The 17,962-nt window shown below is 35.1% G+C and overlaps 1 protein-coding gene across 1 annotated transcript in view; it reads right to left on the bottom strand.

Annotated features, from left to right (window-relative positions):
* LOC131552210 (protein unc-13 homolog A) overlaps positions 1–17,962 on the bottom strand; it is an 80,837-nt gene that overhangs the window by 59,269 nt on the left and 3,606 nt on the right. Inside the window, exons 2-4 of the mRNA XM_058795833.1 lie at positions 10,321–10,350; positions 9,449–9,548; positions 4,181–4,298 (exon numbers count right to left, since the gene is read on the bottom strand). Coding sequence (XP_058651816.1) covers positions 4,181–4,298; positions 9,449–9,548; positions 10,321–10,350 — 248 coding nt within the window. The remainder of the gene's footprint in view (positions 1–4,180; positions 4,299–9,448; positions 9,549–10,320; positions 10,351–17,962) is intronic.

Here is a 17,962-nt window from a genome sequence, read left to right as displayed (position 1 = left end):
AATCAGTTTTATTTTCAAAATTTGTCTTTTTTTTTTTTTTGGACATTTTTAGTAGTTTTTTTAATTTTTATGTATGTCTATTTAGTTTTCATTACTTTTTATTTCATTTTTTTAGTTATTTTAGTACATCAAGTTAAAATAAATTAAAACGAGAAATGCTGCCATGGCAACTAATATTTAATTTTATTTCAGTTAATGTTTATTTTATTTCAGGTAACAAAAATATACCCTGATTTCAGAGATTAAGGCCTGGAGCAGAAATTGGATTTACTGTAATAGTGACAGCTTTTTAATATAATATTTACTTATTTAATAACAAACTATTGTTTAAGTGAAACCAAATTTTCTTAGAACAGATTAAAAACTGTATTTTTCAGGTCAGTCTCCCAGTTAGACCGGCATAAATCAGCCTGGACAAGCATGTAAAGCAAGTCTTTACAGCAGAAACGCATCATCTGATGCCTTTGCCAATAAAGCGATCGACTCTTTTAATTGAAAAGTGGGACCTTCCTCTTTCACAGCACATTAACTTCTCAGTGACCCATCTGGTCTTCATACACATCTCTGATCGGTCACAGAGAGCAGAGCTCCCAGAATGCCGTTGGGAATCATCGCCTTGATTTCTGATGACTCGTTAGACTTCTCTCGTCTGTGACATCATCAAGACGGCTCCAATGATTGGCTGAGCTCTGAGGTCAGTGTTTATCTGAGGTCATAAATCTCTCTTGATGTCTTAAATGTACCACATAAAGGTCTTTCTCATTTATTTCTCAGCCAAACGTCAATAAAAGTAAAATGAGTCAGCAGGTACTGTTTTTCAGAGTGAAACGCAGAACTGTGTTATCTACACGTGAGCAGCTCATGATCCAGTGTTTTCAGCATCTTAGTAAATGCTGACTCAAACTCACATCTGCATCCGTTTGAGTCACTTATGTGCATTTGGAAACAAAACATGAGAAAACCATCTTCCCAAACTTATAACGAGAAGTGTGTATCAACAAAAGGAAAGCTTTAAGGTCTTCATGTGGTTTTTATTCCAAAATAAAAGCTCTATGGTTTAATGTTTGAAAATGAATAAATTAAGAGTATTTTTTTTACAGTTGTACAGTAAAATAAAATTATTATTATTATGATATTTTTCTTAAATGTCTGATTTTTAAAGTAAAATATATAACAATGTTACAATTTTGTTTTATATTTATTTAATAATAACAACAACAATAATAATAATATTTTATTAATAATATATAATAATATATAAATTATTATTATTTTATAGCTAAACTGTTATTATTTTGTGCATTTAAAATAAAATTTTATTTTAAATATATTTTTTACAGTGGAATTTTACATTTAATATTTGTTTAGTTATACTAATGATCATAATAAAAATAAAATTATTATTATTATTATTATTATTATTATTATTATTATTATCATCATCTAGTCATATTGACATATAATCAAACAAGTTGTGCAACCCTAAAAATAAGTGCAGCAAACCTGGAGCTTTTTTTATTTTAAATGCCAAAAAAATTATACAAATAAATCACATTCTCAATGTTTAATTAGCAATTTTCTCCAAAACACGCAGCCCTATTCTCTGGGACTTTAAAAAAAAAAATGTTTTATGATGAAAATTGTGCATCCGATCACTTAGTAAAGTAAACCACTCCTTAGCAAGATGCATAAATTGAGGAATCATTAAATAATGCACCACTGCTTTGCTTTTATATTTCATCCCAAATCCATTAAATGCACTCTTTCACTATCTAATCTAGCAGCAATAAACACAATCATATATTATAGAACAAATGCACAAACATAACAAATCTCTCCGGAAATTAGAGGAAGTTCTTCAGTCAATGCTTAGAAAACACAATAAATACCTCGATGGCTTCAAATCACATAAATCACACAAACAGCAGAATGTCAGAGGCCAAGAGAAGAAAATACTCAGTTATTGACAGCAGATGATATATTATTCATGACACGTTATGAAAGCATGAGGAAAAACTCAGGGTCATTTATAAAACGGTACATAAAAGCAGTAAATGGAAGGCGGCTCAATAAAACTGCTGCCTTTAAATAAAGCAAGCATTGGCTTACGTAACAGGACAGAAAGGGCACAGACGCACATGAGGAGATCTGAGGTGTTTTACAGCCGTAAATCCAGCAGCGCATCCCGTGTCTGAACCAGATCTAATCAAAAACCTGACCTTCACTTCTCTTATCTGACATCACACCCACTGTCATCCTTGTTAGATTTCATTTAAAGCCTGATCTCACCACAGAGAACAACTGTACTGCTCATATGTTGCTCTTTCATAGCTTATAAAACTATAGATATTAAAATTTGGCATCTTGGCATCACACTGCAAAACATTTTATTACTTGATATTTTTGTCTTGTTTTCCAGTACAAATACATTCTTAAATCAAGATATACATTTACTTGAGAAGCAAAATTATTTACGATATTATTTAAAAATGTATCAAAAAATGTATCAGTTTGTGTTTAAAACTAGGGCTGGGCAATATGGCTAAAATATTATGACAATATTTTTTTCATATCATACGATATTGATATTTATCAATTTTATTCTCGCTGTAGTATTGTTGCTGCCGCCGGCACCATGTCCTGGAGACACTGTGTTTCGTTGTGAAAGCAAAAGTACTTTGTTTGGGCTTCCAAAAGAGGACACAGCTAGAAATCAGTGGTTAAGTTATATTTACAACACTGTTCCAGAACAGTTCAACCCAAATATTAGAGTGTGTGCAGCGCATTTTGCGGAGGACTATTTCCTGAACCTGGCAGGAGAGTAGCCTACAATGCTGGCTTGCACAAAGGCTGTTTCTATAAAGTGGGGCAATTCCAACTTTCCAAGGACAGTCTAGTGCTTCTGACTCACAGCCTGTAAGTACGTTTCGATATTAATAGAATTTGCTACTGACTATTCAAACGCAAGTTTTGAGCAGTGTAGAGTAGCGCTTGTTTGGCGTTTCTACGATCACAAATGCAGACATGGTAATGTTTACACGGTGCAACAAATGCCTCGTTTATAATGAGTTTTATTGTTTTTGTCTCATCGTGGCATCACAATAAGGTAAGGGGCGTAACATTTCCGTCTCACGCTTTAGGTATTTGGCCAATCACTACGCACTGGATAGCTGGCCAATCAGAGAACACCTCGATTCTCAGAACGATGAGCTTTGTAAAAATCGGTGCGTTTCAGAAAGGCGGAGCAACAATAATGTACAGTATGTGGAAAATTATGTGTTTTTTGAACCTCAAGCCACGTAAACACATTGCATTACACCAAATACACAAAATAATGTTCTTTTTAGCAACATCATATGACACTTTTAAGGTATATGGTGCATTAAAAAAAACAATATGAAACGAAAATAATATGGACCATTATGACTCTTTTCTCATGATTATGAGATATCTGCCAATTCTGATTTTTTTCCTACCATAATTTTTTGCGAGTTTACATCTCGCAATTCTGTTTTTTTTTTTTTACAGAATAAAAAGTTAATTGTGCTTTTCACAAAGTAAATAAAAATACATAGTTACCGAAAAAGGTGTAGGCAGAAGCCTTGCTTATTATGCCTACCCTTTATACATAGTTAACTGAATGGCGACACTTTTCACCAAGTTAAATAATACAAAATACTTTAGTTGCGAATTCTGAAATTTTTCTTGCAATTGCAAGTTTATCTCACACTTCTGATGTTTTTTTTTAAATTCTTGAGAAGTAAAATTTGAATTGCAAGATATAACCTTGTAATACAAAATTAAAAAATATATAATTTAATTTTTTTATATAAAATTGCAAAAAAAGAGGCAGAATTGTGAGATAAAAAGTTGCAATTATCTTTTTTATTTTTTTATATAGATAATCAGTTTTAATTACATTTATTTTTTTATTATGTGGGGGAAACAAGCTTCCATAAAAGCCTGATTTTCTCAAATTTCTTAAAAGGATTTTTGTGAATTCGGCCCCAGGAATCTCTATTAGTCTCTATTAGATCCTAAGTATACTAATATTTCAATTAAACTTGATATTTAACTTTTTAATTAAACAGCATTTAGTTTTCGCTGTCATACTGACACCAGTATTAAGAATGGCGCTCATATCAGTCTTATCGTTTAAACCCAATAGTGCAGCACCGACCTCGTTTGATTGGCGGATATTCTGCAGTGGGATCCAAACATAGCCGACCATGGTGTCCCAGATCAGTCCCTTATTCCACACCTCCACCGTGAGGCCCAGATCCAGCCGATTTATCTCACTGGACAGAAAAAGAGAGAGAACGAAAAAACAGAGCAACCTTTAAATGAAGATAAATGCAGGCAGCGATGCACTGCAGAGTAAACCGCTGAATGAACCTATAATTGGGAAACAAAAAAGAACAAAGACTGAATGAAAAAGACTGCTTGTACTTTCATAAAGACAGTGAGATGTTCTGCAGAGGAAAGTTAAAAGCTTTTATTGTAATCAACATCAAGCCTGGCATGAAGCGGGAAGCAAACAGAGAGCTGCGTGGGTGAAGAGCTCGTCTGGATTCAGTGTTTATCGAGAGTCATTTGCATCTGATTGCTGGCACCACACTGAGAGGATTTTACAGACTAAACTGCTTTACATAATTACATCACGGCAAAATGAAAACAAATAGGAAACAAAACATGCCCAGGAGAAATTTAACACATCTAATTTACAAAACAGCAGGACGCATTGTTAGAAAGAAAACCACAAGAAGAGTGAAGACTGCAATACTAGACATTTACATTTCTAAGACGTTCAGAGTAGTTTCAAATATTATTACTTATGTGGTCAAATGTGAATATAAGCAATAAAAATGCAGATATTTTGGATTTTTTTATTTTATATGCCACATTTCTCAGGGTTTAGAAGTATTGTGTGAGTCACACGTACAACAAATTAAAATACTGAAAGCTGAAAATGACCACAGATGATACATATAATAATATATAAAGCTATACAGTGCTTATATAATGTATACATTCTAAGCTATAATAAATGAATTATATAAAGCTTAACAGAAAACATTCCCACTTAAAATACTATAAAAATTTTTTTACTAATTTATCTCACTAGATTTTCCCAGTTGATTAATAACAACACATTAAGACAACTGTCTTGTATTACAAGTTCTGAAATGTTATGTTTAAATATGCAAATGAGGCATCATCTAATTGAATATGCACTCATTTGCATACATTTCCAGAACATAAATTTGAACACCGGATGAATCCAAAATTCTAGTTTGATTTTATTGACACATTAGAGTTAAAGGTATTAGATGTTTTATTACTCATTTTCGCTAGGAATAAAATGTTTTATAAATCAGTGTGAATGATGTATGAATAAACCTATATATATATATATATATATATATATATATATATATATATATATATATATATATATAGAAATAAAACTGTATGTTTTGGTGTAAATGCTGCTGAAGTGGAGAAAAACTCACCGTCCTTAAAGATATTCATTGGAATATAAATCTACAGACACAAATAGATGAAGTGCAATAAAAGAAAGTACTTAAATGTGTATTTTGCATGGAGTAAGATTCAATACAACAGAGTAATTATAAATGCAGTGTACTCAACTTGCATTTCTAGTATGAAAAATGGAAGCAATAATATATTTTAATCTTTATTTAAAACACAAAACAGCCATAACTATATGCTGAGGCTGTTGCACACTACTGTTTGAAACATTTTTCACTGCATACTGCTTCACAACCCAGTAGGCAGTGCAGTTTTCTCTTCTGAACATCGCCGCTATCAAAGGCACGTCACGTAGTGGAGAGCAGAAGGAGATTCTCTGCAGAGCGGCGTTACGTAAGAACAGCCGTGCTGCACCAGCGCAGACGCTTTGAGCTCATCTGTCTGCTATCAATGAACAAGAGCGCACGGAGAAAGACGTGTGAATGAACGCAGGCGAATGAAGGGGCGACAGAGGGAGATAAAGTGAAGATGACAGCGATAGAACAAGAGAAGGTGATCTCGGAGTAAATCACAACATAAGAGGAAGATCAGGAAAACCGAGGAAGAGAAAGGAGAATAGAAATAGACATGAAAGCATGATTTATGGAAGCCGTTTCTGCCACTGAACAAAAAAAATAAATAAATAAAAAATAGCGACTTTCTTTTCTTTTCTTTCAAACTTCACATATTTCTCATATTTACACATTTTGTAAATACAAATTGAGACAATTTTAACCAAATAAAATAATAATTAAAAAATAAATAAAATAAAATTAGAGAAAACATAAAAAATAAATAAAAGGGCATCTCATTTTAAGTCACTCCATTTATTTTGATGCATAGAAAATTTTCCTAATAGCAAAAACAGATTTTTTCCTATTAGAAAAGTCATATTCATTTGAATGAAGTAAAAAAAATGATACATTTTTGCAATTGTGAGTTTTAATCTCACAATTCAGAATTTTTTTCTCAGAATTGTGAGATGTAAACTCGCATTTGTGGGTTGTGGAGTCAGAATTGCGAGATATAAACATTTATATCTTACAATTTTGAATTTATAACATGCCAGGGCCTGAATTTGGAAAATGGGGGGGAATTTACCTCCTTTAGGTGTGTAACAGAGTCCACTGAAGAGAGTTGAAATAGAACCCATGTGCAGTTTAATGATATCCAAAAGTGAGCAAATGGCATGGCTAAACATTAGTGATGTGACGTTTGACACCGAGGCTTCGAAGCTTGTATCAAAAAAACAAAACATTTCACAGTGAAGCACTGTACCATAACCATGTGATCTGTGACGTCCGAAGCTTCGTTTTCGCACACAACCACGTGACTGCTTCGTATTCTGATTAAATAACGCAAACCCCTTGTGCAGGTTTCAAGTGTCATTCACTTCTTTGTTATGAATGAATCATAATACAAATAAATATGTACATGTGTAGTTTTGTGCATGTTCATTTTGTAGTAATCCCCGCTTCACAAGCACTTCTAATTAATAATAATATTAATCAACTAAACAATATTCTTCATTCATTTTGATCATATATGCCTACATGAACCATGCTTATACTTTCATAAATTTATTCACAGATTCATTTATTCATACCTTGTGTAAAATTACGTTTTTAATTTTTTATTTCGTTATATGGTTTTCGTAGCAAAAATTTATTTATTATATGAAACGGTCCAAAAATGGCTCGGACATCTGGGGGCGCAAAGGCACCTTTTTCCACCTTTGACCACAAGATGTCATTAGTCTACATAGTGTTGAAAAGCTTCAATTAACCTTTTTATGATACAGTTGAGGGCAAAGCCTCGGTGCTTCGAAAAGCTTCATTTCCCCGTCACTTCTAAACATGAACAAACTCACAAACAGTAGTTAGACAAATCAATACTCGACAAGAAACAATGGCGACATGAGGGCTATAAATACCAAACAATAAGGGACACATGAAATAAACCAACCAACGAGAAACAAGCCACATGACTAAGACAACCAATCACAACATCACACATAGAGCACATGGCAAGAAACATGAGGGCAAGGGAATCACATGACAGAACATGACTGTGGCCAAACTACAAAATAAAAGACATGAAAACATGAACATAAACCAAAACAGGCTTGACAAGGTGACTCTTAATTTAATTTGAGAGGGGATTATTTTTTTTTTAGACATTTTTAAACTACAATCATCTAATCTAAAAATGTTTCGTCATGCAGTGCATTTGTATTTTACAATTTATAATGTTGTTGATTCATTTAAATTTTTTAAGGAATATACTTTTCAAGCACCAACGCAGGCGTCAGCCAATCAGATTGCCTTATGCAAATACCCTAGCGCAGACGCTAGCCAATCCCGTTCATGCAACACCAGAAAAGTAATGTGATTGGCTGCTGTCACTATGACCGTCGCATCAGCACCAAGTTTCAGACACGCCCTCCGTCAAGCATTGACGCCGACGTCCCGTGTGAATGGTGCGTTACCCATAAGTTTTGTTTCTCAACTGTTTACATTCACTTAATAACCTATATACGACCATGTTTAGCATACGCGAATATTCATCATTTTGACATAAGTGTAAGCTGGCTTTTTTTTTTCTCAGAACTGGACTTTATAACTCAGAACTGAGAGTTTATATGACAACTCTGAGAAAAGAAGTCAGAATTGAGGAAAAATGTGAGAACTGTGAGATATAAAGTCGCAATTCTGAGAAAAAAGTAAAAATTGTGAGATATTAAAAAGTCACAATTATAATAAGCTTCCACAATGCCGTTTCATCCACGAGATGCTGCAAAAGACACGAGCCAAACATTCAGTCACTCGCATGTTTTACATAGAAAAACATTGGAAAAGCAGCAGTCGAATGAAAAACATGGAAAGAACTACTACTTTCTGATATTTCATGTTTGCATGATGCTGACAGGCTGAAAGCTGCTGTTTTTCCCCTTTGTTTTTACAAAATTTTTAATGTTAATAATAATCTACTGGTGTTATATTTTTAGTCATTTTAAATTGCCTTGACTTTAAAAAAAATAATAATTTATATATATATATATATATATATATATATAATTTTGAGCATATAGGATGTTTTGAAAAAAATTGTGTTTAAAAAAATAAATAAATAAAAATCTAAAATCAGTCAATTTTTTTTTTTGCCATATCACCCAACCATAACTCACAGAAAAGTAAAATCATAAATGAGATCTCGTTATTATCTCAATTGTTTCTCCTAGACAGCAAATAGATGTAACAGAGAGCAAATGGAGATGCTTTGTGTTTTTTTTTTTTAAATCTCCTGCTTCTCAAATGCTTCTCTTGAGAAAAACCCTGTAATCTCACGCGTCTCCACTAGAGTTTCAAATCAGATCGCAACACTGCGCTCAAACGCAATCAAAAGTCAGAGATCTCAGCAAGACCTCAAATATATCACATCAAACAAGACTAAGATCAAATGTTAATTTTTTTAGCTTAATCATTTAGTTTTATAGTTCTATAATATAAAATGGTTGACTCAATAATGTAGATTTTTATTTGTCCTAGGAAAAACATCTGAGACAAAGTTGAAACTGTAAACGTAACATATTTAAAAACTCCATTAAGTGTGCTGAGTCATGAGAGGGAAACTTTTGAGCAAATGAGATTCTCATGTCTTGCTGAACGCAGCAGGAATATCAAATGAGAGCACAAACTCTGTTACAGAACTCAAATGAGCACGAAGATAATCAGAGTAAATGTGTTTCGATTAATACTAATACAACACTGACCATAACGAGTGCAGGAGAGACCTGAACGAAAACAGAAAAGGGACATGAAAAAACAACAGGATGAGAGGGACACAGAGATGAAGAGAAAATGAAAGCAAAAAATAAATCAAAAGTCTGAAGACTCTCAAAATATGAAGGACTCACAACATGAAGTCTTGCTCCCAGCTGGGTTGACTGCCCCGTACGGCGATGGTCGTACTTTTCACATTCTGAACCTTCAAAGTCACGTATGTGTTGAATTTCTCTGCAAAAAAAGGTAATCATAGCATTCATATACAGTTTTCCAAAAGTAAAGTACTGAATAAATGCATAAATTAATTGTTTTTTATTAAAATTAAACTAGATTACTAAATGTAAAAAAACAATAATTCTACTGAACAATTTATAAATAAATGTATAAATTATTTTATACATTTAATTAATTAATTTTCTTTTTAAATAATGATATATACGAATTAATGACATATGAATTAAAATTAAACTAGATTACTAAATGATGAGAAAAATTAAATGGTATTTCGCCAAAAATATTGTACTGAACAATTTTTTAAATATTATTTATACATTATTTTATACATTTATTTTTAATAATGTATATACTTTAACATTAAACTAGATTACTTGATGTAAAAAAAAAAAAACACTGTTTTCATTGTTAGTTGTACAGTAAAACCAAAAAGTATTGTGTTGAACAATTTATAAATTATTCTATACATTTATTTATTTATTTATTTTTTTTTAATAATTTATATAAATTAACATTAAACTAGATAACTAAATGATGTGAAAATAGAAAAAGGTTTTTCATTGTTAGTTACACAGTATTGTACTGAACAGTTTATAAACAAATTTACATTTTAATTTTTTTATTTATTATTTTAAATTTAGGTATCATTAACTATGCACTAATCTAGCCTTCTAATAAACCTGGCATTGCACTCTATGAATATTATGAACATGTTTATGTATATATTGAAAGGAAAAAAGCTGTGAAATCACGTGTGATGTTTACTTACCCTGGGGTCCATCATATTTGGCCTTCTTCACTGTAAAAAACAGACAGAGGAGTAAGAGTTAGTAAAAATGAGCCAATAAAACAGAACAAAATAAGATGAAACAAACACAATGACACTATGTTTTGGTGTTTGTCTGTGCAAAACTCATTCAGACAGAAAAGGCTGCTGCATTTGGTGTTTGACAACGTAACTTTCCACTGTGTGAATGCAACTGTTTGATACATATACAGTGTATATTCAGAAACCGAAGACCTTTTGCTTTATTGATGAGCAGAAGTCTCTTCATACAGGATTTCTTGAAGTTTTCCATCTCTCTGCACTGTGATGACGTGTGTTCCCATGCATTATTGATGCCTGCTGTAGCACATGGCATGCAGCGCAGAGGAGCATTAATATGCAAACCCGCTCCGAACCCCCATGCAACCCCACCCAAAGCTCATCTTCTCTCCTCTTCCTCTGAACGGCCATTAAAACAGGAAGTGAGTGTGCTATAAAGCCTTGACTCTACACACACACTCACTGCTCGTCCTCCATATACGCCTCATGTGGTTTTCATCCTCACTCTTATCTAAAGTGAGTTGCTTTCTGGGTAATCATACTGTAGTGCTATTGCAGTATCTGTGCTGCAGTAATTCCGATGCGTTCGCATTCGTTCCGGCACCTCTGCTGACCGGAATTCTGGCCAATAAAACCATTTGAAAAGATGAGAGCTGTGAGGAAAGTTACTCAGGAGAACATCTACAGACTCATGCAGCGAGAGCCCACACAGCGCCAAAGGATATGACGTCAGAGAGGGATTTAAAAAAATATATATAAATAAATAAATACGGTCTGGGTCAGTCTGACACATTTTTGAATTGTCTGATTAATATGAAAGTTGGTTTCTGCCATGAGATACAAAAAAAAAAAAGTAATTGCTTTGTTTCTTGTAATTCTGAGTTTGCATCTCACAATTCAGACTTTGTTTCTGTCATGTTTGAACACGCACGAAGATGATGAAGTCAAACAGTCTTTAACTAATCCATATAAAGGCAGGCAGGAGACACACATACTGCAGACGAGACCGGACAAAGACAAACTGAACAGACCTGAACTTAAGTACAAAGGCAAATGAGGATAATTAATGAAACACACCTGAACCAAATGACATAATTAAGGGGAGACTGTATCTGAAATCGCCCCCTATAGCCTCAAATAGGGCACTATGAGTGGACAGCCATTTTTGGACGTTCTCGAGTGCACTCATTCAATCCCACAATGCACGGCAAAAACGAGTGTACAACCGATGTACACTCAACGGCTAGAGATAACCCATAATGCACTGTGAGAGTCGCGCACCGAATGAATTCCAGCGTGTCGCCAGAAGATGACGCCCGCAGCTGAATCATCCATTCATTTTAAAAGCGCTCGTCCACGGCGTAATACAACACAGGTACAAATTCATTGTAAATTGATTATTAAATAGTTAATAATCAGTGTCCGAATTCACTCACTCATTTTCATTCTCTCCTTCAAGTGAACTGTATGAGTGGACTAATGTAGGGAATAGTGCATGAGGGTATAGGGGGAGATTTCGGATACAGCCTAGGTCAGAGAACACGAGGAGAGAAAAACAAACTAAACGTCTATAGGGTGTGACCGTTTCTCACAATTTGAGAAAAAAGTTGAGACGTAAATTCAGAATTCTGTTTACATCTCACAATTCTGCCTTTTTTTCTCAGAATTCTGAATTTGCATCTCGCAAATCTGATTTTTTTTTTTTTTTAATTGTGCCACGGAATAAAAAAAATAAAAAAAATAAAAAAATTAAAAAGGCGACTTTTTACATCAAATTCTGACAATTTCATGTTTAATCCTCACAATTTGAATTTTTCTCAGAATTACCAGTTCATTATTCACAATTGTAAGTTATAAAGACACAATTAACATCTGTTAACTCACTATAGTGAGATGTAAACTCAGAATTGCGAGATATGAAAAGTCATAATTGTGAATTGTTTATATCTCACAATTCTGAGAAAGTCAAACAAAGTCTGGATTGTTAGATATAAACTCAGAATTGCAAGAAAAAATGTCAAAATTGTGAAAAAAATTTACTTTATTATGTCAATTTCTCAACTACCCTCTGAGGATATTTACATTTATGCATTTCGCAAAAGCATTTATTTGAAGAAAGGACGCTACATTGACCTTGCAAATTTTTATCAGTTCATGCATGTAAATTTTGTTGGGAATTAATTGATCTTGGCATTGTTATGCTCTACTGTTTGAGCTTTTTAGAAAGCTTTTGGAAAGCACAAAAATAAATCAAATTTAAAAAAACACTCTATATAATATTCCCATTTCATGAAAAACAAAAAGAATCATTAAAGTAGTCCATAACTAAAATATTATAGTCTTCTGAAACCATTCGATAGCTTTGTGTAAAGAACAGAGGCCCTGGGACACCAGAACCATCATCCAAGCACAATAAATGCTGGCCTTTCCAGCAGCAAATGCTACAGTTTAGAAATAAAGACTTCAGTTCAATTTCACCCAATGGCCTCTTAATTCTGTTTTCAGTACGTCAGCAAATTCCTCAGCGGGAAACACTCGCTCGGTGCTGGTTTCTCGGGTTCTGACTCATTGTGTCTCTCTGCGGTCTGATCGAGTCCACTGCGTTTTCCTCCCCAGCGTCTCTAATGAATCCTGGACGTTTCTTCTGCTCTCTCAGACCAACAGCAGATAATGTCATTTATCAGACTCATCGCACACTGGACATTTAATGGCTCCCTGAATTCACCCTCGTTACACTTTATTTCGTTCCTCACAAACAAGTTTTCACAGTTAAAGATACACACATTCATTCATGTGCTTTAAGAGAGAGAGCTTGAGTTGTGGATGGATGGATGGATGGACAAAATGATAGATGGATAGATGGATGGATGGGCAAAACGCTTGATAAAATGATGGATGGATGGATGGATGGATAGACAAAATGCTTGACAAAATGATGGATGGATGGACATAATGACAGACAAAATGATGGATGGATAAATGAAAGAACGGATGGATGGATAGACAAAATTATAGACAATGGTGGATGAATGGATGGTAGATAGACAAAATGATAGATGGATGTTGGATGGATGGATAGACAATACGATTGACAAAATGGTGGATGGAGTGATAGATAAATGGATGGATTGACAAAATGATTGACAAAACGGTGGATGGATGGATAGACAAAATGATAGACAAAACAGGGGATGGATCGGTGGATGAATGGATGGTAGATAGACAAAATGATAGATGGATGGGCAAAACACTTGATAAAATGGTGGGTGGATGGATGGATAGACAAAATGCTTGACAAAATGGTGGATGGATGGATGGATGGACATAACGACAGACAAAATGATGGATGGATAAATGGAAGAACGGATGGATGGATAGACAAAATGATAGATGGATGGTTGGATAGACAATACGATTGAAAAAATGGTGGATGGAGGGATAGATAAATGGATGGATTGACAAAATGATAGACAAAACAGTGGATGAACGGATAGACAAAATGATAGACAAAACAGTGGATGAACAGATAGACAAAATGATACACAAAACGGTGGGTGGATGGATCGGTGGATGAATGGATGGTAGATAGACAAAATGATAGATGGATAGATGGATGGGCAAAACGCTTGATAAAATGGTGGCTAGATGGATGGATGGATGGATAGACAAAATGCTTGACAAAATGGTGGATGGATGGATGGATGGATGGATGGATGGATGGATAGACAAAATGCTTGACAAAATGGTGGATGGATGGATGGATAGATGGATGGGCAAAACGCTTGATAAAATGGTGGCTAGATGGATGGATGGATGGATAGACAAAATGCTTGACAAAATGGTGGATGGATGGATGGATGGATGGATGGATAGACAAAATGCTTGACAAAATGGTGGATGGATGGATGGATGGATAGACAAAATGCTTGACAAAATGGTGGATGGATGGATGGATGGACATAATGACAGTCAAAATGATGGATGGATAAATGGAAGAACGGATGGATGGATAGACAAAATGATAGACAATGGTGGATGAATGGATGGTAGATAGACAAAATGATGGATGGATAAATGGAAGAACGGATGGATGGATAGACAAAATGATAGACAATGGTGGATGAATGGATGGTAGATAGACAAAATGATAGATGGATAGATGGATGGGCAAAACGCTTGATAAAATGGTGGCTAGATGGATGGATGGATGGATAGACAAAATGCTTGACAAAATGGTGGATGGATGGATGGATGGATGGACAAAATGCTTGACAAAATGGTGGATGGATGGACGGATGGATGGATGGATAGACAAAATGCTTGACAAAATGATGGATGGATAAATGGAAGAACGGATGGATGGATAGACAAAATGATAGATGGATGGTTGGATAGACAATACGATTGAAAAAATGGTGGATGGAGGGATAGATAAATGGATGGATTGACAAAATGATAGACAAAACAGTGGATGAACGGATAGACAAAATGATAGACAAAACAGTGGATGAACAGATAGACAAAATGATACACAAAACGGTGGGTGGATGGATCGGTGGATGAATGGATGGTAGATAGACAAAATGATAGATGGATGGCTAGATGGATGGGCAAAACGCTTGATAAAATGGTGGCTAGATGGATGGATGGATGGATAGACAAAATGCTTGACAAAATGGTGGATGGATGGATGGATGGATGGATGGATGGATAGACAAAATGCTTGACAAAATGGTGGATGGATGGATGGATAGATGGATGGGCAAAACGCTTGATAAAATGGTGGCTAGATGGATGGATGGATGGATAGACAAAATGCTTGACAAAATGGTGGATGGATGGATGGATGGATGGATAGACAAAATGCTTGACAAAATGGTGGATGGATGGATGGATGGATAGACAAAATGCTTGACAAAATGGTGGATGGATGGATGGATGGACATAATGACAGTCAAAATGATGGATGGATAAATGGAAGAACGGATGGATGGATAGACAAAATGATAGACAATGGTGGATGAATGGATGGTAGATAGACAAAATGATGGATGGATAAATGGAAGAACGGATGGATGGATAGACAAAATGATAGACAATGGTGGATGAATGGATGGTAGATAGACAAAATGATAGATGGATAGATGGATGGGCAAAACGCTTGATAAAATGGTGGCTAGATGGATGGATGGATGGATAGACAAAATGCTTGACAAAATGGTGGATGGATGGATGGATGGATGGACAAAATGCTTGACAAAATGGTGGATGGATGGACGGATGGATGGATGGATAGACAAAATGCTTGACAAAATGATGGATGGATAAATGGAAGAACGGATGGATGGATAGACAAAAAGATAGATGGATGGTTGGATAGACAATACGATTGAAAAAATGGTGGATGGAGGGATAGATAAATGGATGGATTGACAAAATGATAGACAAAACAGTGGATGAACGGATAGACAAAATGATAGACAAAACAGTGGATGAACGGATAGACAAAATGATACACAAAACGGTGGGTGGATGGATCGGTGGATGAATGGATGGTAGATAGACAAAATGATAGATGGATAGATGGATGGGCAAAACGCTTGATAAAATGGTGGCTAGATGGATGGATGGATGGATAGACAAAATGCTTGACAAAATGGTGGATGGATGGATGGATGGATGGATGGATGGACGGACATAATGACAGCCAAAATGATGGATGGATAAATGGAAGAACGGATGGATGGATAGACAAAATGATAGACAATGGTGGATGAATGGATGGTAGATAGACAAAATGATAGATGGATGGTTGGATGGATGGATAGACAATACGATTGAAAAAATGGTGGATGGAGGGATAGATAAATGGATGGATTGACAAAATGATAGACAAAACAGTGGATGAACAGATAGACAAAATGATAGACAAACCCGTGGATGGATGGATGGTAGATAGACAAAGTGATAGATGGATGAATGGACAAAACGACTGACAAAACAGTGGATGGATGGATGGATGGATGGTAGATAGACAAAATGATAGACAAACCCGTGGATGGATGGATGGTAGATAGACAAAATGATAGATGGATGGATGAACAAAACAATAGACAAAACGGTGGATGGATAAATGGATTTTAGTTAGAAAAATGATAGCTAGAATGATGGATGGATGGATGGATGGATGGATGGGTAGATGATAGGTACATAGACAAAACAATAGACATAATACAGCAGAATGAGAGAACAAATACAAGAAAGTTTTAAAAGTAAAAAAAAAAACTATCCACTGTCCGCTGCCCTGCTTTCATCATGCTTGTGCCAGTTTGCAGGTGAGGCTGGTTAAATGTGTCAGAGGCACATAAAAATAGACCCTCTGGTCTGATACAGCTTCTTTATATCTGCATAGTCGACAGAAATATGACGACCCGATCCCGGCAGAGCGGCCACTATATATCTGTACTGAAAGACCCAGTCTATTTTAAGCCACGGAGTTCTTTCCATTTCAAGCAAATAAATGCTGAAGAACGGCGACAAACCGGAAGCAATCTTTGCCATTCAGCTCCATCTTAGATTGAATTATAGAGAGGTGGGCAGCTCTATCGTATGGTGTTTCATTGAGTGCAGTTAAAACAGACCACTGTAATATATCAATACCCAGGCCAGATCAATGAAGAGGACGCTGCATCGCAGAACCCAGGAAACTAGTGCTTAATAATAGCTCAGAATCATAAATCACTGCCAATATAAATAATTCAGAGCTGGACCTGCTGCCCACAAACAACACATCGTAATCAATGACTCCCAGGCCCCATTTATTCGCCACAGCCGAGAGGAAAACAACCAGCTGACTGTGAAAGGAAATTAGCAAAGAAGGACTCTTGAATGGGTTTTACTGACATGCCCAAAGGAAAATGTTATTGCTCAGACGTTGCTCCTTCATAATTTAGGGCTCCATTAAGTCTCCTGAGATGCTTTATTTAAGTAACATTGTCTCAGATGTTTCTCCTAAAATAGTCAGTAGATTTCATACTGAGATTTCAGACTTTTGAGATCTTAGCAAATCTGAGCAGAGTTTGAGAGTTTATTTAAGGATTAGTTCACCCAAAAATGAAAATTGGCTGAAAATGTGCTCACCCTCAAACCGTTCAAGATGTAGATGAGTTTGTTTCTTCATCAGATTTGGAGAAATGTAGCATTGCATCACTCTGCAGTGAATTATTGTGGTGTTTTTATCAGCTGTTTGGACTCTCATTCTGACGGCACCCATTCACTGCAGAGCATCCATTGCTGAGATACTGATGCAATGCTATACATTTCTCCAAATCTGATGAAGAAACAAACTCATCTACATCATGGATGGCCTGAGGGTGAGAACATTTTCAGCCAATTTCCATTTTAGGGTGAACCACTTCTTTAAGATTCCCTCTGAAACAAATATAGGAGTTTTTAAGAAGCAAGCGTATCAATTTGCTCGCCATCTAAGAGAAATAACTGAGAAAATATAAGAGATCGCATTCATGATTTTTCTTTCCTATGGCCTAGTCTCTTCAAAAGCATTTAGACATCAATTATGAGCAAT

The sequence above is a fragment of the Onychostoma macrolepis genome, chromosome 02 (genome assembly GCF_012432095.1).
Source record: "Onychostoma macrolepis isolate SWU-2019 chromosome 02, ASM1243209v1, whole genome shotgun sequence".
Lineage (NCBI taxonomy): Eukaryota > Metazoa > Chordata > Actinopteri > Cypriniformes > Cyprinidae > Onychostoma > Onychostoma macrolepis.
The sequence above is the reverse complement of the archived record's forward strand: the minus strand, read 5'-3'. Positions and strand labels throughout refer to the sequence as shown.